The sequence below is a fragment of the Polypterus senegalus genome, chromosome 10 (assembly GCF_016835505.1).
Source record: "Polypterus senegalus isolate Bchr_013 chromosome 10, ASM1683550v1, whole genome shotgun sequence".
In the NCBI taxonomy this organism is placed as follows: domain Eukaryota; kingdom Metazoa; phylum Chordata; class Cladistia; order Polypteriformes; family Polypteridae; genus Polypterus; species Polypterus senegalus.
In genome coordinates, this window is record NC_053163.1 from 23,659,542 (window position 1) to 23,683,546 (window position 24,005).

The window sequence follows — 24,005 nt, forward strand, 5'->3', positions numbered from 1 at the left end:
ATTTTAGATTGACTGATGTCTGATCGTTGACTTGATCTGAGTGAGTGGGAGTGTGTCAGTGATTAGTGATAAGCAATCTGAAGTTGATTCCTTTCTTGCTCTTGATGCTACAGCTCTATTTAATATAATATAAGAAAGCAGGTTCAGGAGATGGAAGTAGGACCTCAACAGGTCATAATGTAAGAAATATAACATTAAATAACACTATCACCCAGTCACTTGACATGATTCTTTGTTTTGGGGCACTGACTGTCCTGGCAGCACAGAGCACAAGGCAGGAAGAAACAGCCTCGAACAGGACCAGTTTGGATTTTCCAGTTAACCTAACCCACATATCTTTGGAGACAAGGGAGGAAAACAAGAGGATTTGTAGGAAAATTGACATAGACACATAAAGAACATGCAAACTCCAAAAAGACAATGTTTAGTCAGATGTTACTTAAGCCCTGTAGATGCCCCACAGGTCGAGTGAGTGTCCCACCCAGGATGGAGGTGAATTCCTTACCCGGCCGGGATGCCATAACAGAAGGATGGAATAAGTGGGGGCAATACCTCGCAGGGATGCCTTATGATTCCCATCCTGATTGGGATGCACAAAGACGTCAGAAACCAGCAGGGAAGCAATTAATCCCCCACCATTCTAGGTGGCAGTGTTCCTCATGTAGGGTCCCAGTATGGATACCCACAGGGCTGCATGGGAGTTGGAGTCTGGAAGGAAGTGCAGCCCTGTAAGGTTTCAGGGGGGACGGTAGAAGGCGCTGCCAGGGGATGATCTCCCTGGTTTTCTTGTAACCCAGAAGTGCTTCCAACTGACCATGTAACATCCCAGGTTCACCATAAAAGGAGCCTGCTTCCATAGCTCTTGGATTCAGAGTGGGGAGGAAGTGGGCAACACTCAGTGCTGGAAAGGAGGAAACAATTGGCAGTTTATTGTGTTTTTCTATTGTATAATTGTGCTGGAGGATGAAAGGAGGAAAGAATTGGCATCTTATTTTGTTTGTCTATTGTATAATTGTGGCTTATTATCATGAAGACTGTGAAGAGGTGGTTTGGAAGAATAAAAACCTTTATTTTATTCAACTTGTGATGCTTTACTGTGCCTGTGGTTTGGGGCTCTCTTGTGCCCCCTTGTGGTCACAACCTGTATAAAACTAATCTTCCTTTTCATCTCCTGAAAGCATGACATACCTTTCTTACTGTAAACTTCACTACGTAATGCTCTTTATAATGAGTAAATGAAAATAAAAAAAGTTGTCTTTGTGATTTATAGTCAAGTGATTCAGCATCAGCTTTGAATGTGTGCCAAATTTTAGATGTGAAGATGTGACTTTTACTAGTGAGTGGTACAATGGTTGGTATTGCAGCCTCGCAGCTATAATCCTAGTCTGATAACTTTCTGTATGGAGTTTGTATTGTTGACACTCTGCCCACTTGGGCTTCTTCACAGTCCTAATCCTGGTCTGGTCTCTACATGGAGTTTGCACAATCTCTCCATTAAAAAAATGTGGACTAACTGATGATTCTAAATTGGCTTGCTGTGGGTGTGCCCCACAATAGATAGGTTCCCACCTTGTACCAGGTATTGTCAGAATAGGGTCCAGACCACCATCAGCTTGTTGCTCAATGGTCAGATGAATTAAAAAAAAAGGAAATCGGCCCTAATGAAGGCACTGAACAGCGAGCCCCATGCACTGTGCTGCTGAGCTTAAAGTGAAGCGACAGACCATGCAGTCAGCTGACCAGCATAAAGGCTGCCATTCTCTGCTTTGCATAGCGGGAGTACAAAAAGTCGATTCATTTGTAGTCAGCAGGACCGCACACAAACATTTTCTTTATTTAGTGGAGTAGAAAAGAAGTGCAAAAGGAAAAAATGAGCAGCAAGCCTATTGAATGGGCTCAGTTTAGCGTAATCTGTTCTGGAAACTCCAGAGAGGTGAATGACAATGAAGAAGGCGAACGCCATTAAGGCTATGTGGGATGTGACCTCTCAGTGGCTCAGTAAAGTGACCATTTTGTGTCATCCTTTTGCTGGCCAGTCCTAGTGTTTTACTTCACACTTGTGTGTAAGGCTTAGGGAAAAGGCCTCCTGTGATTCAGTGACTTCTTTTGAGGCTAATAAAGTACTCTTTGCACCCCTGTAAAAATGGGATTGATGTCAATCTATCCCCTTGTTTCTGTTTATTCCACCACAGAGTCCAGAGGAGCTTGATCTGCAGTTTTCCCAGCAGTGTTTAAACCAGGGGTCTCCAACTCCAGTCTTGTGGCTGTAGGTTTTCTTTCTAACCCTTTTCTTAATTAGTGACCAGATTTTGCTGCTAATTAACTCTTTGCCTTAGTTTTAATTGATGCATAACTTAAGACTCAGACCTCTTATTTCTTTTTTCCTTAATTAGCAACCAAACAACATCCATCCATCCATTATCCAACCCATTATATCCTAACTACAAGGTCACAGGGGTCTGCTGGAGCCAATCCCAGCCAGCACAGGGCGCAAGGCAGGAAACAAACCCAGGGCAGGTCACCATCCCACCGCAGGGCGTGCACACACACACACACACACCAAGCACACACTAGGGACAATTTAGAATCTCCAATGCACCTAACCTGCATGTCTTTGGACTGTGGGAGGAAACCGGAGTACCCGGAAGAAAACCCATGCAAGACACGGGGAGAACATGCAAACTCCACAAAGTGAACCCGGGTCTCCTAACTGTGAGGCAGCAGCGCTACCCACTGCGCCACCGTGCCGCCCCCAAACAATATTAAGACACAAAATGTACTAACACGTAAAAAACAACCTGCATCCATCACAAAATAACTGATAATAAAGATAGGTGAAGGCCTCAGTAATGTTGATCTGCTCAGGTCCACAAAACATTTTGACAGTGTGCCTATAAAAGAAAATAAAACAGTTTTGGAAATGTCTGCCATTGGAGAATGAGCACCATGGATTACATAATGGGTTTAATTAGCTATGAGAACTGGCTTCAAATTAGGAAACTGAATGAAAGTAAAGTTGATTGGCGTTTGAGGCCCCAACTTAGTTGCTCATCTGTTGGCTCACTTCACATCAAATTCATGTTTAGATGCCGTTTAAGGAAAAAAGAATCAGTTCAGCGGTCAGAGTCTCTAGAAACGTCAATCAAAATAAAGGGAGCTAGTTCAATAGCAGCAACAACTGGTCACTAATTAAGAAAAGAATTAGAATGAAAACACTCAGAATCAGTCGTGCATGTTCAGTGCACATCTTTGTGATGTGGGAGAGAAACTGAAGTACCTGGAGAAAATAACGCACACCCATACAGAGAGAGAAAGGAATTTGTATGGACTCATTAACTGGGTTGGAATGTGAACCAACTCCTGCAGGGTGTGACGACTTCTCCTCCCTTCTCGCTGGGCCTGTTTTTGCTCTCTCTGCTCTGATTCATAAATCTTCTCTAGCTTGAGCTTTCATGTAGTTGTGGTTGTGGATTGTGTGTTGCTGCTGGGCAGTGGCTGTTAGATTCTTGGCTTTTTTTCCCCCAACCTATTAACTGTTGTGCAAGTCTAACCAGCAGCTTCCGGAAAAGTTTGGTGGAGGTTTTGCTGCTAAAGGAGGTTCTGCCAGTTACTAACTACACATCTTCACAGCCGTATTCCAGACTGGGCTGTGAATGTTTAAACAATTCAAGTCTAATTGTTTGTGAGGTGTTAGTTTAAGCAGTTTGTGTTTGGCTGTTATCGTCAGCTGAGGATCTGACCACATTTTTAGCAGTAAGTAATGAAGAAATTCACATAATTCCAAAGGCTTCACAAACACACACATTGAGCAAATTATTAGGTACACTGTACTTTTACTGGGTTGGGTCTTCTTTTGCTCTGAAAACACCCTCAGATCATCATGGCATGGATTCCACAAGATGCTTGAGATATTCTTTTAAGATTTTGGTCCATGCTGATTTTCTGCAGATTTGTCAGCTGCACTATCATGGAGCGAATATCCTGTTCTACCACATGATCCAGGGACTGGAAAGGCCACAGAAGAACACTGAACTCATCGTCATGCTTATGAAACCAGTTTGAGATGACATTTTACTTAGTGACATGGCGCATTATCATGCTTGAAGTAGCCATTAGAAGATGTAATACATTTTATGAGTACAAATGTTTCGGATTCGCCATCTGTTGGAATGACAGAGGCATAGCAACTGGACTGACACATACTGTACTTACACAGACACGCAAACAGTCGTTACCCTTTTATTAAGATGGGTGTTTTAATGTGACATTTACTTATGTGGATATTCACATTAAATCTGGAAAGGGTAAATATTCATTAGGGCACCACAATGGTGCATTCCTGTTGGCTCATACACCGCTGTCTGTGTGAAGTTTGCTCTCCCTTCCACTTCCATGTGGCGTTTCCCACCCAGAAAACGTGTGCCTGAGGGTGGGTTGTGTACAAGAGTGGGTCCTACACCCTGTGAACCTTTTTTTTTATTTAATTGCCATTGCTCTATTTAATAACATGTTTATTGCTTTACAAGGTTTTGTTTCATCACTGTATGTTTCTGAACTAGTGTTACAGGCCATAATTTCTATTCATTGTACTGTAAAATTAGCACAGTAGTTAGCACTAAAGCCCTGTGGATCAAGTCTCCTGGGTTCAAATGTCAGATCCAGTCGTCATTTGTGTGGAGTTTGCACGTTCTCCCACTTCTAACACTGCTTTCAGACTCTTCATTTTTCTTCTCTCCACTAAATCTTACTGATTGTATGCAAAGGCATCGGCATTAGGGTTGTGGGTGTGAGGCCCTGCTAAAACATTGACTCCAAACCCATCTAAATTGGACTAAGTGAGTTTAACAATGTATGCATGGAAGGCACAAAGACGATAAATGAAACTGCATTTTGTAAATTCTGTCATACGTATATAAGCAAATTCACCTCTGGTGAAGGTCAAAACAAAAGACAGATGTAATCCAGATGAAGGGCACACTACTGACACTAGCAAATTGTGTCCAAGGCCTGCTGCAGCCGTTATCACTTTATCGCTGCTTTTCCCATCGAGTTTCTGAATCAAGTCTGTATTTGCTGCCTGTTTGTCTTTCTCTTGGAGACCAGCAGCTAAACACGCTGGACAGTAAAAGCGGACTCAGTCGATACTATGAGTGACTTGTGACCTTCAGCTCCTAAGAATGTGAGAACAAAAGATTTAGAAATGTGTAAGTAGGCTGCATTAAAAGTGTTGCTCGAATTAATCCCACCATCCATCTGCATATCCATTATAGGGTGATAAGAAGAAGAGAGCCTGATCACAGTTCAAGAGCACTGAGGAAGCAAGACAAACTACTGAGCTACCATCAGAAAAACAAAGGTAATGCATTACAGACTTTACAGTGACCATAATTATTAAACTGTTATATTCTATATTTGGTAGAAAAATCCTCTTATTGTTAATCTGTCTATACAACCCCAGGGGGCTTCATCACATATCTGTTCAATCAGAGCTTCACGTGGGCCTGTTTTCCACTCTTTGATCAAATGTTATTGCTTTGCCTTAAACAGAATACAACCAATAATGTGTCCCCACAAATTCAATTTTTTTTTCCCAGGAAATCTTACTGATTACTAACATGACAACATTTTCACAGATGTCTTTGTTTGGGTGTACATGCCAGTGATAATGAGAGTCATGGACAAGTGATAATTAGAGAGATTACCACAGTCTTTGAACTAAACACCTGAGCATTTTCTCTTTCTCATACACAAGTCAGTTTTTCATTTTAGTGGGTAAGTCAAGTTATCTCTGAAACTATATAATCAGAGGAGCCGGAGTGTTTGTATACCCATCTACCCATTTACTGAACCCTCTTAATTACTCAGACATTATGGATTTGCTTGGAATTGTAAAGTCTCCTCAGAAAGGCCAGGGTTTGCAATCAAATGATAAATGACACCAAGATCTATTAAACAATGTAGAAGAAAACACCTTTTGTAGCAGACCCTCTAATGTTTTAGGAAAAGTAAATAATGCTTAATATTTGGTTGCCAAACCATTGCATCAATGGTTGGTTTCTTCTTTCCTTCTGTTTGTTCAGGCTGCTACCACAACCTCTTTCAGTTGTTGTTTATTTCAGGGTTTTTATCCTTCAATATCCTCTTTAGACTCAATAAGGTTAAGGTCTGGTGAATGACTTGGCCAATTTAATGCTGTAGTCTGTTTGAAATGGCAAATCAGAATTTCTGAGTTCCTAGATGGACTTTTCAAACAGAATGCCCCCTGAAGTCGGATTTCTAACTCAGAATTCCGGGGCTGGTGTGTTAAGTCAAAGTTTGTCTGACTTCAGATCATGGCGTCAACACAAAATTGAGACGTACACCACAAACTTTAGTGAAAGCCATAATTGTATATTGTTCCTTAGCAGCACTTCTGTCTACTTGTGTCTCATTAAATCAGTTGTGCACACAGTACTATCCAACTTCTCTAAGTAAACATGTTACTGTGGTGCTTGGATGCACAGAATACCATGTGATGCTTCTTCATCATCAAATGCCATTTATTCCAATTGGGCAAGCACAACAAAGGATTGTCTGGACGCTACCATATTGGTTTTCTGAATGTTTTACGGGAACACAGTCAACTCGGGTGTGATGTCATTACCTGCTCCGACATCGGAACGTAGCATAAACTGGAAAGATGGAATGTAAGGAGGGTAAACTGTTAAAAAGGTGCTAATCCATTTAGGCACCTAAACAAACAAAGCAGCATCTTAAATCAATCTGGTAACAGACTGGAAGCCAAGCAAAGGAAGCTAAAAAGGAAAACTATGATTACGCTTACGTGTGCCCATTCAACGTCTAGCCACAGCATTTTGGACCAGTTGTAGACAGGAAAGGGATTACTGAGCAGTTCCAGTGTATAATGAGTTACAGTGGTCCAGTCATGAAGAAATAAAGGCAGGAGTCACCTTTTTCAGATCAGAAACAGACAAAAAGAGCTCGAACTTCCACTTTTTTTTTTTCCTCTCTGAAGTCCTTTGTTGAGTTGTCTTGCTGGCATGAAGCTCCTTCTGATCAATTTGAATGTATTTCTCTATAAATTAGCAGACAAAATGCTTCTGTAAATTCTTTAATTCATTCTGCTGTTACCATCATGGGTTATATAATCAATAAAGATTAATGAGCCTGTTCCAGAAAGCAGCCATGAAAGCTCAAGCCGTAACACTACCTCTAACACGTTTGACAGATGAGCTTATCAGCAGATCCTGTCTTCATCCATACTCTCCATCACTTTGGTTGTGATTAATCTTAATCTCGTCTGTCCACAAAACATTTTTTCCAGAAGTTGTCTCTATTTGTACTTTTTTTTTGCCAATTCAATCTGGTTTTCAGTTCTTACTACTGATAGGTGGTTTGCATCTTGTGGTATGATCTCTATATTTCTGCTGTCAACATCTTCAAGTGGTGGGTTGTGATTCCTTCATCCTTGCTGTGTGGAGGTTATTGGTGATAAGATGGTCACTGACAACTATTTTTTTTTCCACAGCTCCTACAATGTTCCTGTCATTAACTGTTGTTTTCCATGGCAGATCAGTTTGATGTCCGTTGCTTAGTACAACAGTGGTTTCGTTTTCTGAACTTTCCAGACTGTTGTATTGGCTATGCCCAATGTTTGTGCAATGCTGTTGATTTTCCCTCATTGTTGTTTTAGCTGTTGTCAATCCTAAGTATGATGTATTTTGACACACAATTTGCTTTCATCTAATAAGAGCTATGCCTAGCAATAATGTAAATGTGCCCATCATGTATTTTACACAGATACCATCCTCAAACTGTACATGGCTTAACTGTATTCAGAACAGTGTAGGGGCATTCACTATAGCAGGGGTTGGCAAAGTTGGTATTCAAGGCCATATTGGCTGCAAGTTTTTGTTCCACTCCAATTTCTGAATGAGAAGACAACTATTGCTGTTGAACCACTTATTGCTTAAACAACACTTTTCTGCTTCATTTTGGTTGTCTAAGATTTCCTCACCCTGAATTCCTTATTTTAGTCTTAAACGGCTGCATTTGCCATTTTTAATTGCTCCTTAACTAGCAACAAAATGCAAATAACAAAGGAAACAAAAGTTCTTTGTCTTACGCGTTTCCATTTAAAACTCTGTATATTCAACATGAACAATCTGGTGCAATGAAATTCAAGGAAGAAACACTGAAACGAAAAAGGACGAAGAATCACTAATTCGCTTCAGTTTACAAATCATTTACAATATCCTAGGAGATATTTTGCAAAAAGGAAGCCTTTCTCTCTTGAGAAGGAAGTGGCATGAGAGTTACAAGTCACCTGCATTCCCAATGCCTTGTGGAACATTGCAGGCAACTCCAGTAGCAAATTCACAGAACCAAACTCCAGCCATTAATGGCGCTTTGGTCGACTCATTCTACAAACACCACTAGACTGAGGTAGAGAATTTGTTGCAATACCACCACTAAAACAAAAACACACCTTTGGCAGACTGACCATTTTTAAAAAGAAAATAAACTTTATTGGTTTTCACAGTGCATTTCAGACATCTTGCTTGAATGGATTTTTAAGTAAATACTGTTGGGATAAGAGCTGTAGGTTTTTCTGATTCAAACTTCAATCTGAAATCCCAGACTGGGCACACACAATAAATGTAAGACACACACACACACACACCCAAAAAAGGTAACATTGACAGCCCATCTCATTCACACCACTAGTTATTCCAATACTAAATACCCAGAACACCAGGTGCCTACATAATAGTCTTTCTATATCATCTTTTAGAAAGTGCCAACACCTGCTTAAAAAAAAAATTAACATCAGAAGATGGATACTGGACCCCTCGAGTTTGAAGGTGCATTAAAATTAATAAAAGAATGGCTGCATTATCAGAGAAAGTGAAATGAACAAATTGGGCCCAATCAATCACAGTGTGAATCCCAGGCGCTCAAGACTATGGCCATGCATGTGGGACAAGTTTAAAAGGAAAAAGGTGGGAGGGGGGAATGGGGGGCGTCAGAATGACAGTAGCAGCCATACAAACAAGCAAATAAAATAATACTTAAAAAAGCAGACATATTTGTCTTTAAAGGACTTTTCCACATTCAAGTCTTGAGGTGTACATTTGAAAAAATCATTTTGGTTGCACCCAACGGGGAGGACACACAATCTTGAGAAAAAACTCCTGATGCTTAGTTAAAACTAACATTACTTGTTCTGTTTCAAAGAAAAGTGCATTTTGCTTGTTATTTACTGTAGGACAGCCTTCAAATATAAGATTACATGGGATTGCTTTCAATGCCCGGCTTGTAGAGCACCATTCTGAGGCTATGTGGCGTATTAGGTCGCCTTAACATTTTTTTGAAAAAGACTGGAATGTATTCCTTCCCTACACATGAGCAGCTTGAGTATTCATACTTCATGGATCTACCGATCTGTTGTGAATTTCAGCTCAAATTCTCGCATAACTATGATACAGTTTCACGTTGAAAAATCGTATGCACTAGACTCTCGGCTTTGTCATGGCTTTATTGTGTTTACGTTTACAGTGTAATGTGTAAGAGGTAAGTGATTATCTGTAGAAACACAAACAAAGACTGCAATGTGCAGGACAAGTCAGCACAATTCATTAGCAAAGTAGTGGGTGGTTGGCACCAGTCTTTGGATTTGTCGGCATCTTTCTATCAGGGTAGATTGAAGAAAAAAAAACCTTCTACATTGTGTTTCGGAATCACTCAGTAACCACACTGTACAACTACCATCTCATCCTAGGACTAGTCAGAAGAAAATGTGTGAGTGCCTAAATATGACAGTATAATGAAGTTTTTAGGTGAAACAAATACAGTTCATTACAAAGGGCCATCTGAAAAATGGAATACATATAGACACAAGACAGATACAGAGATTAGTAAATATTGCTTGTATACCAAAATGGTTATGTAAAAGGTACACACATAAAAAAATACGAGACTAATGAGAAAGCAGCAGTCGACGTTTTAAAGGGAAGAAAACTAAAATGCAAACTCAATTTACCATGACCAAGTTTGCTTATCATGACACCAGCAATTGATAACTGAATACACAAAGCGGTCAATGATTTGATTTTGAGGTCTGATTTCTTTTGTCTTCATAAAAGATTTAATACCATGCAAAATATTAACATGTTTTTGCAGATGTTCGGAAGTTGCACAGTGTTTTGCCGAGAGTTGTGGAGAACCTGACATTATTCTGCTCTCATAAAACCAAATCCCCTGATCTAGCTAACTGGAGATTTTTCTGCTCCTCTACTGTGAAGACAGGCTAGGACTCAAATTTATTTCAATGTCAGAAGCATTTTAAATTAAATATGTATTTTGCAAAGTAAGAGAGCAAAATGTGATGGCGTCTGCAGGTTAGTGAGATTTAGACTCTTGTTTCCAACATATAGAAGACTGCAGGCACCTCCTTCTTCATTTATGTTTGCAGCAAGGTTTCAGGTTCGGACAAGGAACAGTATAGGGTGTATCCAAGTTCATCCACCTCTTCAGGTGTGAGCTCAGAAAACAGATTCACCTTTGGGCAAAGCATGCAAGGCAGGTGTCCTGCCTCCAGGTAACCAACTAGTTCTCGCAGGAGCTGCAAAAACCGGTCTGCCAGGGCTTCCTGAGACCAGTCCCTTTCCTTTTCACTGGCTAAGAGAATGGCATTGGTCAGCTGGCTGGCATTCAGCTTTGAAAGAGATGGATTGAGTTTGCAGATGGCTTTAAGCAATTTGAGGCACAGACTGCGACAGCCACCATCCTCCTGATCCAGGCTGCGCAGCCGTGTTGTTTCAGCAGTCCGGAAGCTTTGACGCCACATGTTTTCATGCCTGATTATTCGGTGAGGCTTAGCAATAAGTAAGATATCATCAAAGACCACCAGTGGAAGGAAATCCACGTACAACCTACGGTCCTCTTCATACTGTATTTCCAGAGTCAAGCTCTCTGTTGGGAGCACAGGTCTGATGATATAGTCCAATGCACTACCTATGGCTGGCCAGTTGATGGTGCCACAAACCACTTTTTCAAAAGCCTCCAGCACTGTGCGAGGGGAAAGGTAACCACCCACGACACAGCGGTCCCAGTAACTGTTCCCACGTGGAAAGTACTCAAGATTTTCACGCCGGATCAAGCAGAAGCCAGGTACGTTCATGATGGTCTCCTCACCTGGTATGGGTGACCAAAGGTTCTTCTCCAGGACCAAGGGCAAAATAAGCTGAGCATGGTCTGCAGTAACCACCTGAAAGGCCAAAAAGGAGGTAGTCAGTAAAATGACATACAATGATCTTAAAACATGTTGGTAAAAAAATAAAGCTTTTGTATGAGCACAAAGAAACGAAATCTGATGTTTTTTTCTTCTTTGTTTCACCTCCACAATGCAAAATATTACACCAAAATAAACCAATGGAATCACTGAAAACATAAAATTGGAGAAATGCTCTTCTTGACAATTGGGTTAGCAAAGAGCTGTATTCTTTAAATACTATTAGCCTATCAAAAACTAAAATGCTCTACCCCAACAAGTCTGCAGCAAACATCTTAAAGTCTGTTTCATTTTTGACTGCAATCCTAAAATACTCTGCCAAGGGTGAAGTTCTTTACTGTACACAAGCCAAGATCTGCCATGCAGGCATGCAGCCCTACCTCAAACCAAACAAACTGGGTATATTTAAATAAAAAAGGATGTTTTTGTTCCTCATAGCTCTGGAAAATTAGAGAAGTTCTTAAAATATTTGCTGCCTGCACTGATTTATGAACATCAGGTTTACATAAAAAATGTGGCAATTAAACAACATAGCAATCATCTGACTACTGACTCATTATTAAAGGAATACTCGACCATAAAATAATTTACCTGTTACGTAACCCAAGTTATTTCTAGTAATGGTGGAGAACATTATTTTTTAATTTCATATAATAAGTTACAATTCAAGATAACAAGGTGCCGGACACCACAGCCTTCAATATGAATCAAAGCTAGCAAACAATATCAAAAGTTCCCCCAAAAACTGTGCTTACTCCTACAGTATAATCCATATGTCAACAATCCATTTATATGCTCACAATATTCCAAACACAATTTTGCTAAAATATTGTTTAAGAATTATATTGATTACAATTTTTTCTTGGTAATAACTACAAATAACATGAGGTGAATAAAAGCAATTTGGGCAATTTGGGTGGAATACTCATTTATAAAGATCCTTTCTTCAGTCAATTTTGTAAGCAGACACCTTGCTCTTTTAAGAATTCAGTCTAGCTAGCAGTTTTGCTTTATCTTAATATTTCAGAAAAAAAGTACAATGCAGGGCTCTAGACTAACTTTTTGCACTGGTGCGCCTAACTTTTTTTCTTAGGTGCACCAGCACAAAAGTTAGGTGCACCAAAATTTTCAACCGCATCACATTTAACACCACAGTTTTACACGTTCACTTTATTTATTTATTTGTTTTGTTTTTTTAATCGCTGTCCATATAGGCAATATTGACTTGTAAATGATTAACTAACAATCTGGTCAATATAAAGTTCTTTATTTGAAGGCAAGCACAATTCTACAAGAAAGGTAACTTACTGAAAAAGTGTTGGTGCTTAAAGTGCTTTACTGAGCTGAAATTTAAACTTAAAAAATCTCAACATACATTAACTAAAAAGAAAATCTAAATTAAGTGTTTTAAGGGCTTCAAACTGAACATCTCATGGCTCAATGTCTTATGGACTATCCTCCATTGCAGTCACATGCCCCTCGGATGATCTTCTTGATCTTTGGCCTTGACTAAACCAGCTGGCCACACTCTCTCAAGCATCAAAATCTTCCAGACTTAGGCATGAGCATGCTCGACCTCAATGTGTCCAATAAGTATATTCACCGGTCTTCCTCTCCGCAAGATACGACCGTACATAATGACGCATTCCTTTGTGGCGATATCTGTGTCTCCGATGATCAGGAATGCCATGTACGCACTGTTCTCAATTTGCACAGATGTCTTTTTTTTCCAATGTATCTGCGATGACTCCTATAAATTGGGCGCACGCGACATCATTGCTGTAGGTCGGGTTTACGTTCAAGCCATTTTTCTTCATAAGAATTATTTCGGACTTGAATTTAGTGAAGGGAAGTTCTTCTTTTGCAATATTGTAGGCAACGTTAAACTTAATTATCATCTCGGCCTCGTCTGATGATCTGTTTGCTGCTGCCTGCCGCTGAAAGGCAGCAGGGAGAGGGGACACTTGAGCAGTGCATTTATCGCGGCATGTAATGTGTTTTATAGATGCATTGTGCTTTTTCAGCGTTTCAATTCTAAATGTATTAGAACACAAATGCACAAATGCACTACTGCTGGCCATGGTCTTCCCACACTCTTTATAGTACATACAATGCATTATATTATCGGCTTTACTGTATCTTAGCCAGGGAAATTGGTCAAGCCACTCTTTTCGAAATGTATACACTTTACCCCTTTTAATTTCAGTGGGCTCGGACTCGATCGTATGTGGCTCATTATCTAAAGCCGTCTCCGGACCAGGGCTTGCTATAACTTGGGAGGTTGATGGCTCCATGTCAGAGCATTGGTTATGATTTTCGGACGGATCAGGCCCTAACTTAACATTCTTAACGAAAAAGCTGTCAATCGTTCTTTTCATCTTCTCTCATAATCCGCGGCTACATCCACTGTTTACCTTATGGGCTACTCACCTCTCTCTGTCTGACTGCATCACATGCATTTTCAAACGTACACACACATACAGGAATATCTGAACCACGGCCAATCAAAGGGGGGGGTGTTGGGGCGGGATCCGCCCTTCACTATCTCTGATTGGTTTAGACCACGATATGGGCCTAATGTGTGTCTGTTGTTGAACAACAGAGAGACTTTAAGAGTCACGGAGTTTCGTTTTTTCTTCCCCCTCGAACGGCTGGTCGCACCGGTGCAACCTTTGATTTTTTTTTAGTCGCACCATTGAGAAATTAGGTCGAACGTGCGACCAAATTGGTCGCACTCTAGAGCCTTGCAATGTTACTACTAATATATCTAATTTAATATCCATATATATTCTTGTATCTCATTTAAAAATGGACTTTTGATAAAAACCCAACTGAATTCTTTTTTAAACACAAAATGACACTCTTGGGGGGAAAAAGAAATTATGGGACTTATCAATGGAATCAACAGCCTGAATGTGTATTTCATAAGGCTTAACAATCTAAATCCTCTGTATCTATGTTTCTTACACACAGAATGCTTTGAAGCAATTGTGGTATTACACACTTATTGCTTCAAAGCAATCGTGAGTTCACAGGGAAGATTATTGCTTCAATGTGCTGCATGGCAGAAGGCTATGAAGAGTGATGCGGTGTGAACTGCACTACTCCATCTTCATTGAAAACTCTCTTAAGTCAAAACTAAAACTACAAATATATTTGTAAGATGGGGCCAGTGCTTGTGGCCAACCAACCAGCACAGTTCATCACCCGAGCCCCACCCACAGCAGTTCCTGGTTAAACAAAAAGTACCAGAACTACAAATGGCCTGAGTTCCTGTGGTGGGAATGCAAAAAATATTCCAGAGTTTCTAAAAAGTCCCTGTTTCATGCAGTTTGGTACAATTTAGACTTTTCAATTCTACAAGTGGGAAAGCGGCTATGTTCTTCTGAGCCGTTTAGTACAATTTGGGTTGAAAAGTATAATCTCTCTCCATTTCACTATAGTCTAAACCTGTCCAGCACTGTTGCTCTGTTGTATCTGAAGCTCTGAAAGTCAGGTTTTTCCACATTTAACTTTTGCCCTTGCTCTCACCTTTGGGGCAGACATGGGTAGTTCAGGGTCACACCAAGTGATTGTAAAATCCACTAGTAAAATGTCATAATGAACTGAAGTCAATGTCGTATTTTTTCTACAAACAATTAGAATTTAAATTTACAGCAAAGTTCGGAAAGAATACCAAGCAAAATGGGAAAAGGGAGCTACAGTTTCAACATAGTGAGTGCAGTGGTATGAAATACTAAACTGTGGTCCATCAACAGGAAAACAGAACATCACCATTTGTCCTTGTGAGAGTGCTTTGTTTTGAACCAAGAAATCCAGGTTGGATTCCAGGCTTTTAGATTTACCTTCTTTTTTAATCAAGCATTTCCTTGACCATTTTTTTCCTGGATCCAAGCCACCCCAGATGGTGCTATATGGTCTCCGGAGTTATTAACTGCAATTCGGGGTTCTTGGCACCAGATGGAAAAACTAGGACTAATTAATACAAATAAGCTGTCTTAATGCTAAAAAAAATATTTAGTGTATATAATAAATACAAGTCTACTGGTAATAAAGTACACATCTATATGGAAAAAAACTAGGACTACTGAATACAAATAAGCTGTCTTAATGCTAAAAAATATTTACTGCATCGTAATAAATACAATATGAACCCCAGCCTCCCTGGTGCGATGCAGCAGCACTACCACTGCACCACAGTGACACCCCAGCTTGGTAATACAATTTATTTTTTCAACCTCCATATTGTTCCACTTACTCACATGGGCAATGCAAATAACTCAGCTAGTTATATTTTATACTTTAATAGCACTAAACTTGAGCCCAATTCTTTTGGTGGTCAGAGGGTTAAATGGATTTTATTATTACTGTCTCTCAATGCCATGGATAAAGGCTATATTAGAAGTTATTTGCAATGTTTATATTACAGAAAAAAAAAAAACAGTCGAAGAACGATTATGGTTTCTGTTTATATTCTACTTAACTGTGACTGAAGTTGATTAATATTATGACAGGGCACTAGAAAAGAATCTAAATATTCATAACAATATATGAAATCAGAAGTGCTTTCAAGACCCTGGTTTTAATGAAAACATGTTAAGCTAGCTGGTACCTACAGTAACCTACCTGCAGATCATCATATAGGCTGCCACTCAGGAACATCTCACGAAGTGGCATATCGGGAAGTTTGGCGCGTAGAAAGGTGCGTACTTCAGAACAAATATCCATTGCTGCCTGGCGGGCTTGGTTCTGCTCTGTTTCCGAAATGGATACTTTCCGACGATAATAGCTAAACAGCTTGTCCTGAAGAGAAAATCGTAGACGGGCTTTTTGGAGATCTGCTTGACTCTTCTTCTTCTTGACACTAGAAACATCCCCTTTTGGAAAACGTGGAGGTAGTGAGTCTAAATATAAAGAAAAAAGGACAGAAACTAACTGTAAGTTACTAGTAAAGCCAGCACAATCTAAAAAAGTAATACATGTATTAAATAATCTATGAGTGGTTCAGTGTAACCTAGTATGATAATGAGCATTCTAGTCAGAACAACACAAAACAGATCAACCTAAAGTCTTGAAAATCTTTGTAAAGCTTAGATTTATACAAGATAAATACAACTTACATTAGCTTCAATGTTTGAAAATTCTTGTTACTTTGTTGCCTAGAATGAAGTTAAAATAAGAGTATTCCTTGATTTTCAGATTAGCTTTATAAGAAATGCTGACAACTCCTAGCACAATTTGAAAATATGCAAGTACCTGTTGCACATTTATAACCTGATGGCTCTTTCTTTCACGGTTAACTGACATATTTGTATGTTCTATGATCATAAATCACCATGTCTCAGCATATGAATAAAATAGTTTCAATTGCTCTGTCATCAACAATATTCACTCATTTTCAACATATAAATAATCACTGCTCTCCAGAAAGCACAACTCACCAGAATCAAATGCAGATGTACTGGTAGGCAGTGTTTGCAAGGATCTACTCAAGTTAGATTTCATGTCCTGGTTTAGCAATCTGGGAGAGGATCCCACCCAGCTGGGCTCCTCCCAGCTTCTTTTCCCTGACTGACCAATTTTTGTGGGGCTGGCTGGCGCACTAATAGCACGGTCATACATCTGAAATGTAGAAGTTAATTGGAATCAATTAAACTCGAAGTAAAACAGCAGATAAAAATCCAAAATGATCTATCAATCATAATTGTGCATAATTTCAATTAAATGTTCAGACCCAATATTTTACCAAGACTACATTTTAACACTCTATTTTGCTCGTTTTGATCCACCAACAAAACTGGTGAAGTATTTTTGTGTATATTTAAGGATTGCTAAATTTTACCCAAAATTAATGGTTACCCTTTTCTGTAAAATAACTGAAATCATATACATTGTGTTTATATGGTTCAAGAAGTGGCCCAATATGATGGCGAGTATGCTTGAATGTGACCTATGATAAACCAGCATGGTTAACACTGTATATGGGACTACTAGATATGGTTCCTGCTTTTTACCTGAAACTGCCAGACAAGACTTCAGCAGCTTCTAATGGAATAAGCAAGTTCAAAAGACAGACATTTTTACAGCCCAGCACAGGGTGGAAACTCAAATGTAAAAGCCCATTGTCTAGGTCACCACAGTAGGAAAACAAACAAAATACTGCTTGTAAAGAGTCTAATATAATATAAGAGTCTCTGGAACTCCCTGCCCTTAGTGGTTAGGCAAGCCGCTTCAGTCGCCACATTCAAATCTCGCCTAAAAACGCACTTCTTCACATTGGCTTTTAATTCTTAACCTGTTTCATTTTCCACTTGTCTTTTGCTATTTTCTCTATTTTATTTGGTCCCTTGACCTGTTTTTAGTATCTCTGTTTTAATTCTCTCTTAATGTTTATTTTTAATATTTTGCTTTTAGTCCTGCTTGTTGTAACTGTACAGCGCTTTGGTCAGTTGTAATGCTGTGTTTTTAAGCGCTCAACAAATAAATATGGTATGGTAATATAGTGTATAGTATAGAGTCTAAATATACACATCTACAGTACATAAACTGATGGGTTAGTTATTATTTAGATATAACACATTAGAGTTTCTATTTAGGGAATTTCCTAATGCTTTAAAAATATCATCAAGTCAGAATGTAAAGGTTCCCCTAAACATTACTCTGAGTTATACCACATGGTATCTTCAGTTTACTGTGTGAAGAAAAAAAAATACTCCTCTGCCTTTGTGGAAAATTTGCTATAGCTGACTTGCCTGTGTTGTTCTGGTATTACCTGCATCCACCCTTTATACACCTTATTATTTTAAAAAATTAAATAATTTCACCTCTTAACCTCTCTGCTTAAAATGAAAGGATTGAAGTATTTTAATCTTTCTTCCTAGCACAGGAAAAAAATAAACAGTTGTTCAGAGTAAAAACAAAAAAAAAATCAGATTACATAGGAAGGTAGCTGCATATAGTATACTAAAATTTTATAATCAGAAAAACAAACAAAACACAAAAATATAATGAGAAAAAATCAATAAATTTGTATTAACAGAATTAAAAGTTACACAGCAAACATAATATAATGAAAATTAATATGAATATGAAATTTCATATAATAAAATGAAATGTACACACATATAAACATGTATATGTGTATATGTATACAACTGTGTTATTACAGAATTGCTACAAAGACAAATAGAAAATACATTCCAAAGAAAAACAGGATAAATTAAAAACACTAGGATACAATGCTCTACTCACCCTCTTAACTGCCAGTGTTGCAATTCCCAGCATTGCAGCCCCGCCAACACCCAGTACCAGTCTGGCATTGGACAGGACAAAGTCAATAGCCGTGCCAATTCCATTGTCCTCCTTTTTATTTTTTTGGCTGCCATTAACTCCTGCCATAGCCTAATACTGCTTGGATACAGCAAAGGCAGCAGTGATAATTTTGATAAAATACTTTCCTACCACAGAAAGCGTGTTAATATTCATAGCCAATCACACATCGTTTATACAGTAAAAACTGATTAGGTTTTAGGGGGAAATTTTGCCTCATAACAAAATATATTGCCTACTGGTAAGTAGTTTTTATTATTTTAACATTTTAACTTTTGCACTCTGTGTGAAAGCATGTTTTGCTATTGATTAGAAATTATTACAGGACAATTTAAGAACAGGAAAACATTTAGAACTATGGAAGAAATGAGTACCATTAGGTTAAAAATTCTTGGTACCAGCTTATTGCTTTGCAATTTGTTGACCTAAACAAGTCCACCTAGCTTGGTGTTTAAGAAGAACAGTCCCTTCTGAAAAGCTCTCTCCTTATCCTCCAGAGAGGACAAGTTCTTACTGCGGCGAAACTCGCGTGCAACAACAGAGCGGTAATAATCTCTGTCAGTGTACTGAAGGTGGCGTCCTGCCCGCAGCAGAGCTCGATATAGCCCCAAAACCGATGATCGTGACCAGCCACCCATCAGGTAGAGGGAGATTGCAGCCTAGGGCAGATGTAACACCTGAATGGAAAAAAAAAAAATCAAAAATTAAAAGTGCAAACCAACAACCAATCATACACTGGAGCTAAGACATCCATTAATCCATCTTCTCAACCTGCTTATTCAGGTATAAAGAACAAACAATCACTGGACAGGCATCAGTACGTTGATGCTTTCTCTTAATGAACTGTAATAGTGCCTGTATTTACAGAAATTTTTACTCCGCCAAGCCCCTGCCTGTTTCAAAAAGTCCACTATTATCCCTGTGCCTAAGAAGCAAAAGATTTACTATCTAAATGAATACAGACCAGTGGCGCTGATCTCTGTAAAAATAAAAACTGAACTTCCGAGTCTTCAGCATTCAGGTCTGTCACAAATTCTCTCCTTGACCCACTACAGTTTGCTCAGTTGAGGGTGCAGTAAACATGGCTCTCCACTACATCGTACAGCATTTATACTTTCAGCTATTTATGCCAGGGTCTCATTTGTGTACTTCAGTTCTACATTTAACACTATCATACCAGAGCTTCCCCATAGTAAACTTCTCAGTGTGAATGTGGACTATGCCATGGGTCTCAGGATTTCTTCAGGATATAATGTAAATACTTTTAATGTGCTACTCTGAGGTAGGACAAATTCTTATCCTAGTCAGTTTTAGTACAATTCCTAGGAGTTGTTTTGAAATGCTGGACAGATAAGTACACAGATCTTAAGTATGACTTGTGTCCTAGTTTACTAGCAATGATTATATATAATGGAAAAAAAATCATTTCATGCCTGTATTTCAAAAGCATATTGGCCATGTGTGGAAATGTTTTGCATAAAAAGAATTATACCAATGGAAAGAGTGTGTTTTGATTAGTATATACACAAAATAAGAAGTTGGTACCTTGAACAAAACTATATTTTTAAGGTATCAAACATGCCATGTTTTACTGTAAAGAGAAATACAAAGTACAGAGGCATACTGCTTATAATCACAGAATTGTGTAATTATAAAAATGTATCAAGGAATTCATTCATTTTATGTCAATAGTCAATGTTTTTATTTTGCCATATTCTGTTAATCACAGTTTTACAAGTTAGACAAACTGCAAAGAAATAGTGCCTACTTTAAGAGTTTCAACAACACATTTATATATTTTTCATCATTTGGTAATTTAAACTGCCTCCCCATTGGTGTATGATTTACATGACATGCTCAAGATGGACCCAACAAATACCATATCACTTGGGCCAACTGTAAGCCTTAGAGGGATCACAAGGAGGAATAAATATTACTTGTATATCTTGTTCCTCCTCTGATGTTGCCCATTCAGCAACATTGGTCATAGACACACAGAGCAAATTTCCCAGGAATTGTCTGTGAGACAGACTGCTGATTTCACAGCAATTCAATCCATTGCTCTTGGATGATTTCTATTCAAATCCACAATGAAACAAGGATGTGTATAACAAATGAGCAGATGCCTTTTGTCTGAAGAATGGTGGCTGACCCAGATAATCAAGAGTAGCATAGCTCTGCTGACCTCAACAATCATGTAAGTCTGTTAAGTAGAAGCACACAGCAATGCACTTCTAAAAGATAGTCATCAAAGCTTTCAGTTGATTCACAGGCTTTAAAGATTACTGGCAGAATCTGCATATAATAATGATAATAATAATGCCATAAAAGAACATTTCTGTTTACAAGTACTATAACACATCATATTGAATACCTCAGTAAATAAACAGCAGTTTGGTTCAAAGTACCCACTTCATATGTTGTGTATTTGTTAATTAAAATAAGCTCTTTCCAGTAGTATAATTGTTTATATGGAAAACATTGTCATAAATGGTCAATATGCATTTGAAATAAACGTGAAATTATTTTTTCCCATTTTTTAAACCCACACAAAACAGAAAGTTTGATTTCTTTCAGACAGGCACCTAATTGCTAAAGAAGAACTATAACATGAGTAATAGCTAACAAAATTCAAACGATCTGATATAGCTTAATGTGGAGATATAAAAGGGCCAAATTTGCTCTAAAGCAGGGAGGGATTAACAACCAGGGGTAAATTTTGCCTACTCAGAGGGTAAATTTGCTTAAAAAAAAAAAAAAGCTGAAGTCATGAAGATTTTGATTAATTCTTAAAGAAGATAGGAGACTTGCTCTTTCAACTACTGCGCCAAGATACTGTAATTCAAAATCGTAGGTGAAAAGCAACAATTGTCTTACTGACTGATGTGCTCTCATTGTCTCGGTATGTTTCATTCTGCTATACCAGCATCTGCTTAGTTGGTTTAAAATAAGTGAAATAGCATTATCATGTGCTATTATTGTTATTTGAACTTAAATGTTACAAACAATATATTAAAATGTCCCCTTTGTTGATCGCTTTATTATGGTAGCAGTATAAACTCAAATTACTGACCTAAACAGGGCGGGGGTTAATTTATTTTCAAAAAGTTGCCACAGGGCGTAATAGGCTGGGAATTCATATTCTAAAGAATGAACAACATCTTTTTAAACAATTTTTAGCAAGGCATAAACTGGCAAATATGCAACGGTGGACCAACTATTTTAGAACTTAAAGACATCAAATACGAATGAACACTCCTGCATCTGGCAGTAACAGTTTAAAAGTTATTTTATGGAGCATTCCCGTTTTTAGAGGCACGCGCTTTTAAAGTGAAATTTGCACCGCAACCCCTTATTAATGCCTCCAATTCTGGGAAATGAATGAAGATGCAAGGCTAAAGTTTGGCACACTAGTTACAGTGTACAAGAAGTTTATTTCCATAAAGTACGAAGCACATTGGAGATTGTTATTCAGGAGGCCTCTGTTGATTTCGCTTACATTGGTCCAGTAAAATAAAAGTACATAAAACCTGAAAAAACGAAACTCTCTTGCTTTATAACACTTTATTTTGATCTATTTTACGTTTCTTAGTAAAGCGTCAGGTAATGGGGGTGCTGGAATATTCTGTAGGGAATAAAGGGCAATGAAAACAAAGATGCTCCAGCTGGCCAGTTTAACTAAACATAGGATCTTATGAGCATCTTTGAAACTTTGGAAACTAGAATTCTAACTACTTTATGAGTAATGAGCAATCCACGATAGACACTGGTAAATATAATTATACTATTACTTAAAAATTATGATAAAAAGGCAAACCAGCTTAAGAATCTTCATATCATTTGTATAAATTAAAAAAAAATCACTAAATAGCTCTCCGATTTCATTTAAGACTTAATTAGCACCGCGCTTCTTCAAAGTATTTCATCGCTGCGCTGTTGAGCTGTTTTCGGTCAAACATTCAAAATATACACATATGTTACAAAGGTGAAATGTATTCAAACATTTCAAATATACGCTGTCAATTTTACTAGCTTTCAAGACCATCTGTAAACGTACTAACATATGATAGTATGAGTAAAATAATAACCGCACTTGCATTAAAGTCAAGTTGCCACTCCTGAGGCTTTCACCATTTAACCTTATGGGATTTTTAGAAACGTTTCAGCCTCCCATATATATGTGATACAGTAAAGAAAAATGATCTGTGCAAAAATACCATAAAGAGCCATCAACCACCAGCCAACGGATTCTTTACCTGTACCCCTAGGGTCACCACCATGAAATAGGAATGGCCGCCTTGGCAGAGATGAAACACTTCTGGGTCAGCAGGACAAACAGGAAGTTGCGTCAAAGAGGCGGTTACGCATTTCCTCCCGTGCTCTCGTCCGTAGAGCTACAAGGTCACGATCGCGATAATTCTCCGATAACGACGTTCTTGCAAGTAGGATATTCATTTGAATGTTACTGTATACCTAATAGAATTAGGAGAACATACAGGTATGTTTCTTGTTGTAGTCACATTCTAAGCGTGTTCATAAAATTAATAAATGTAAGGAGAAATTTTGCGTTTATCGAATATGGAATGCAAATTTAAAAAATAAAGTTTGTGTAACGTCAACATTTTGAAGTCTTCCACGTTACTCATATTTGGATTATATTGCAAAGTTGTTAGTCTGGTGGTGATGTGTTGCTATAAAGTTAAGTAACGCCGACATTAATCTATCAGTCATATTGACAAGTTTCTTAATATTTCTCCATCATACGAGCGTCAAAGAATCGTGCATAAACTTAACAAAAGTGCACCTTACACGGAGGCACAGGACCTCCCTGTGTGGAGTTTGCATGTTCTCCTTTTGGCTACATAGGTCCACACAGGGTGCTGCCCAGCCCAAAGACATGCAGGTAAGGTGGATTGGCAGTGCGAAATTGGACCGTTTGTGCGTGTGTGTTCACCCTGTGATGGACTGGCGCCCTGCCCAGGGATTGTCCCTGCCTTGTGCCTTGTACTTTCTGGAATATCAAGCGGTTTAGAAAATGGTCTGGATACAAGTACAGAATGAAGGAAGATTCCCATGTTTTTGTTCCCTGAAAGAACTGAATGTTTTTCCTGAAAATGGTGAAATATTACACTACCACAGCTCAGAGTTTGGATTACAGCATTACATCAGACACCGATGCTGTTCTGAAGTCAAAAAGTAGCCCTGTTTCTTATTTTGCCCTTGAGAAGAAGGCTATTAACATTTGTGGACAGATGTAGTAAAACAAATGAAAGAGTATTAAAAGAGAGCACAGGCAAAAAGACATTTACCGAGTTTGATAAAAAATAGATAATTAAAATATTTAGGACACAGGATCAGAACTTAAGGCACTGAAATTGACACA

At 38.5% G+C, this 24,005-nt stretch overlaps 1 protein-coding gene across 1 annotated transcript; it reads right to left on the reverse strand.

Moving 5' to 3' along the window:
* Positions 1-8,503: 8,503 nt before the first annotated feature.
* Positions 8,504-22,979, reverse strand: mief1 (mitochondrial elongation factor 1). Its single transcript, XM_039765537.1, has 5 exons — positions 22,879-22,979; positions 18,545-19,299; positions 16,735-16,915; positions 15,920-16,197; positions 8,504-11,269 (listed from the first exon to the last, which is right to left on the reverse strand). The coding sequence occupies exons 2-5, from the start codon at positions 18,689-18,691 to the stop codon at positions 10,463-10,465; spliced, it is 1,413 nt and encodes a 470-aa protein (XP_039621471.1). The 5' UTR covers positions 18,692-19,299; positions 22,879-22,979; the 3' UTR covers positions 8,504-10,462.
* Between the last annotated feature and the right edge of the window lie 1,026 nt (positions 22,980-24,005).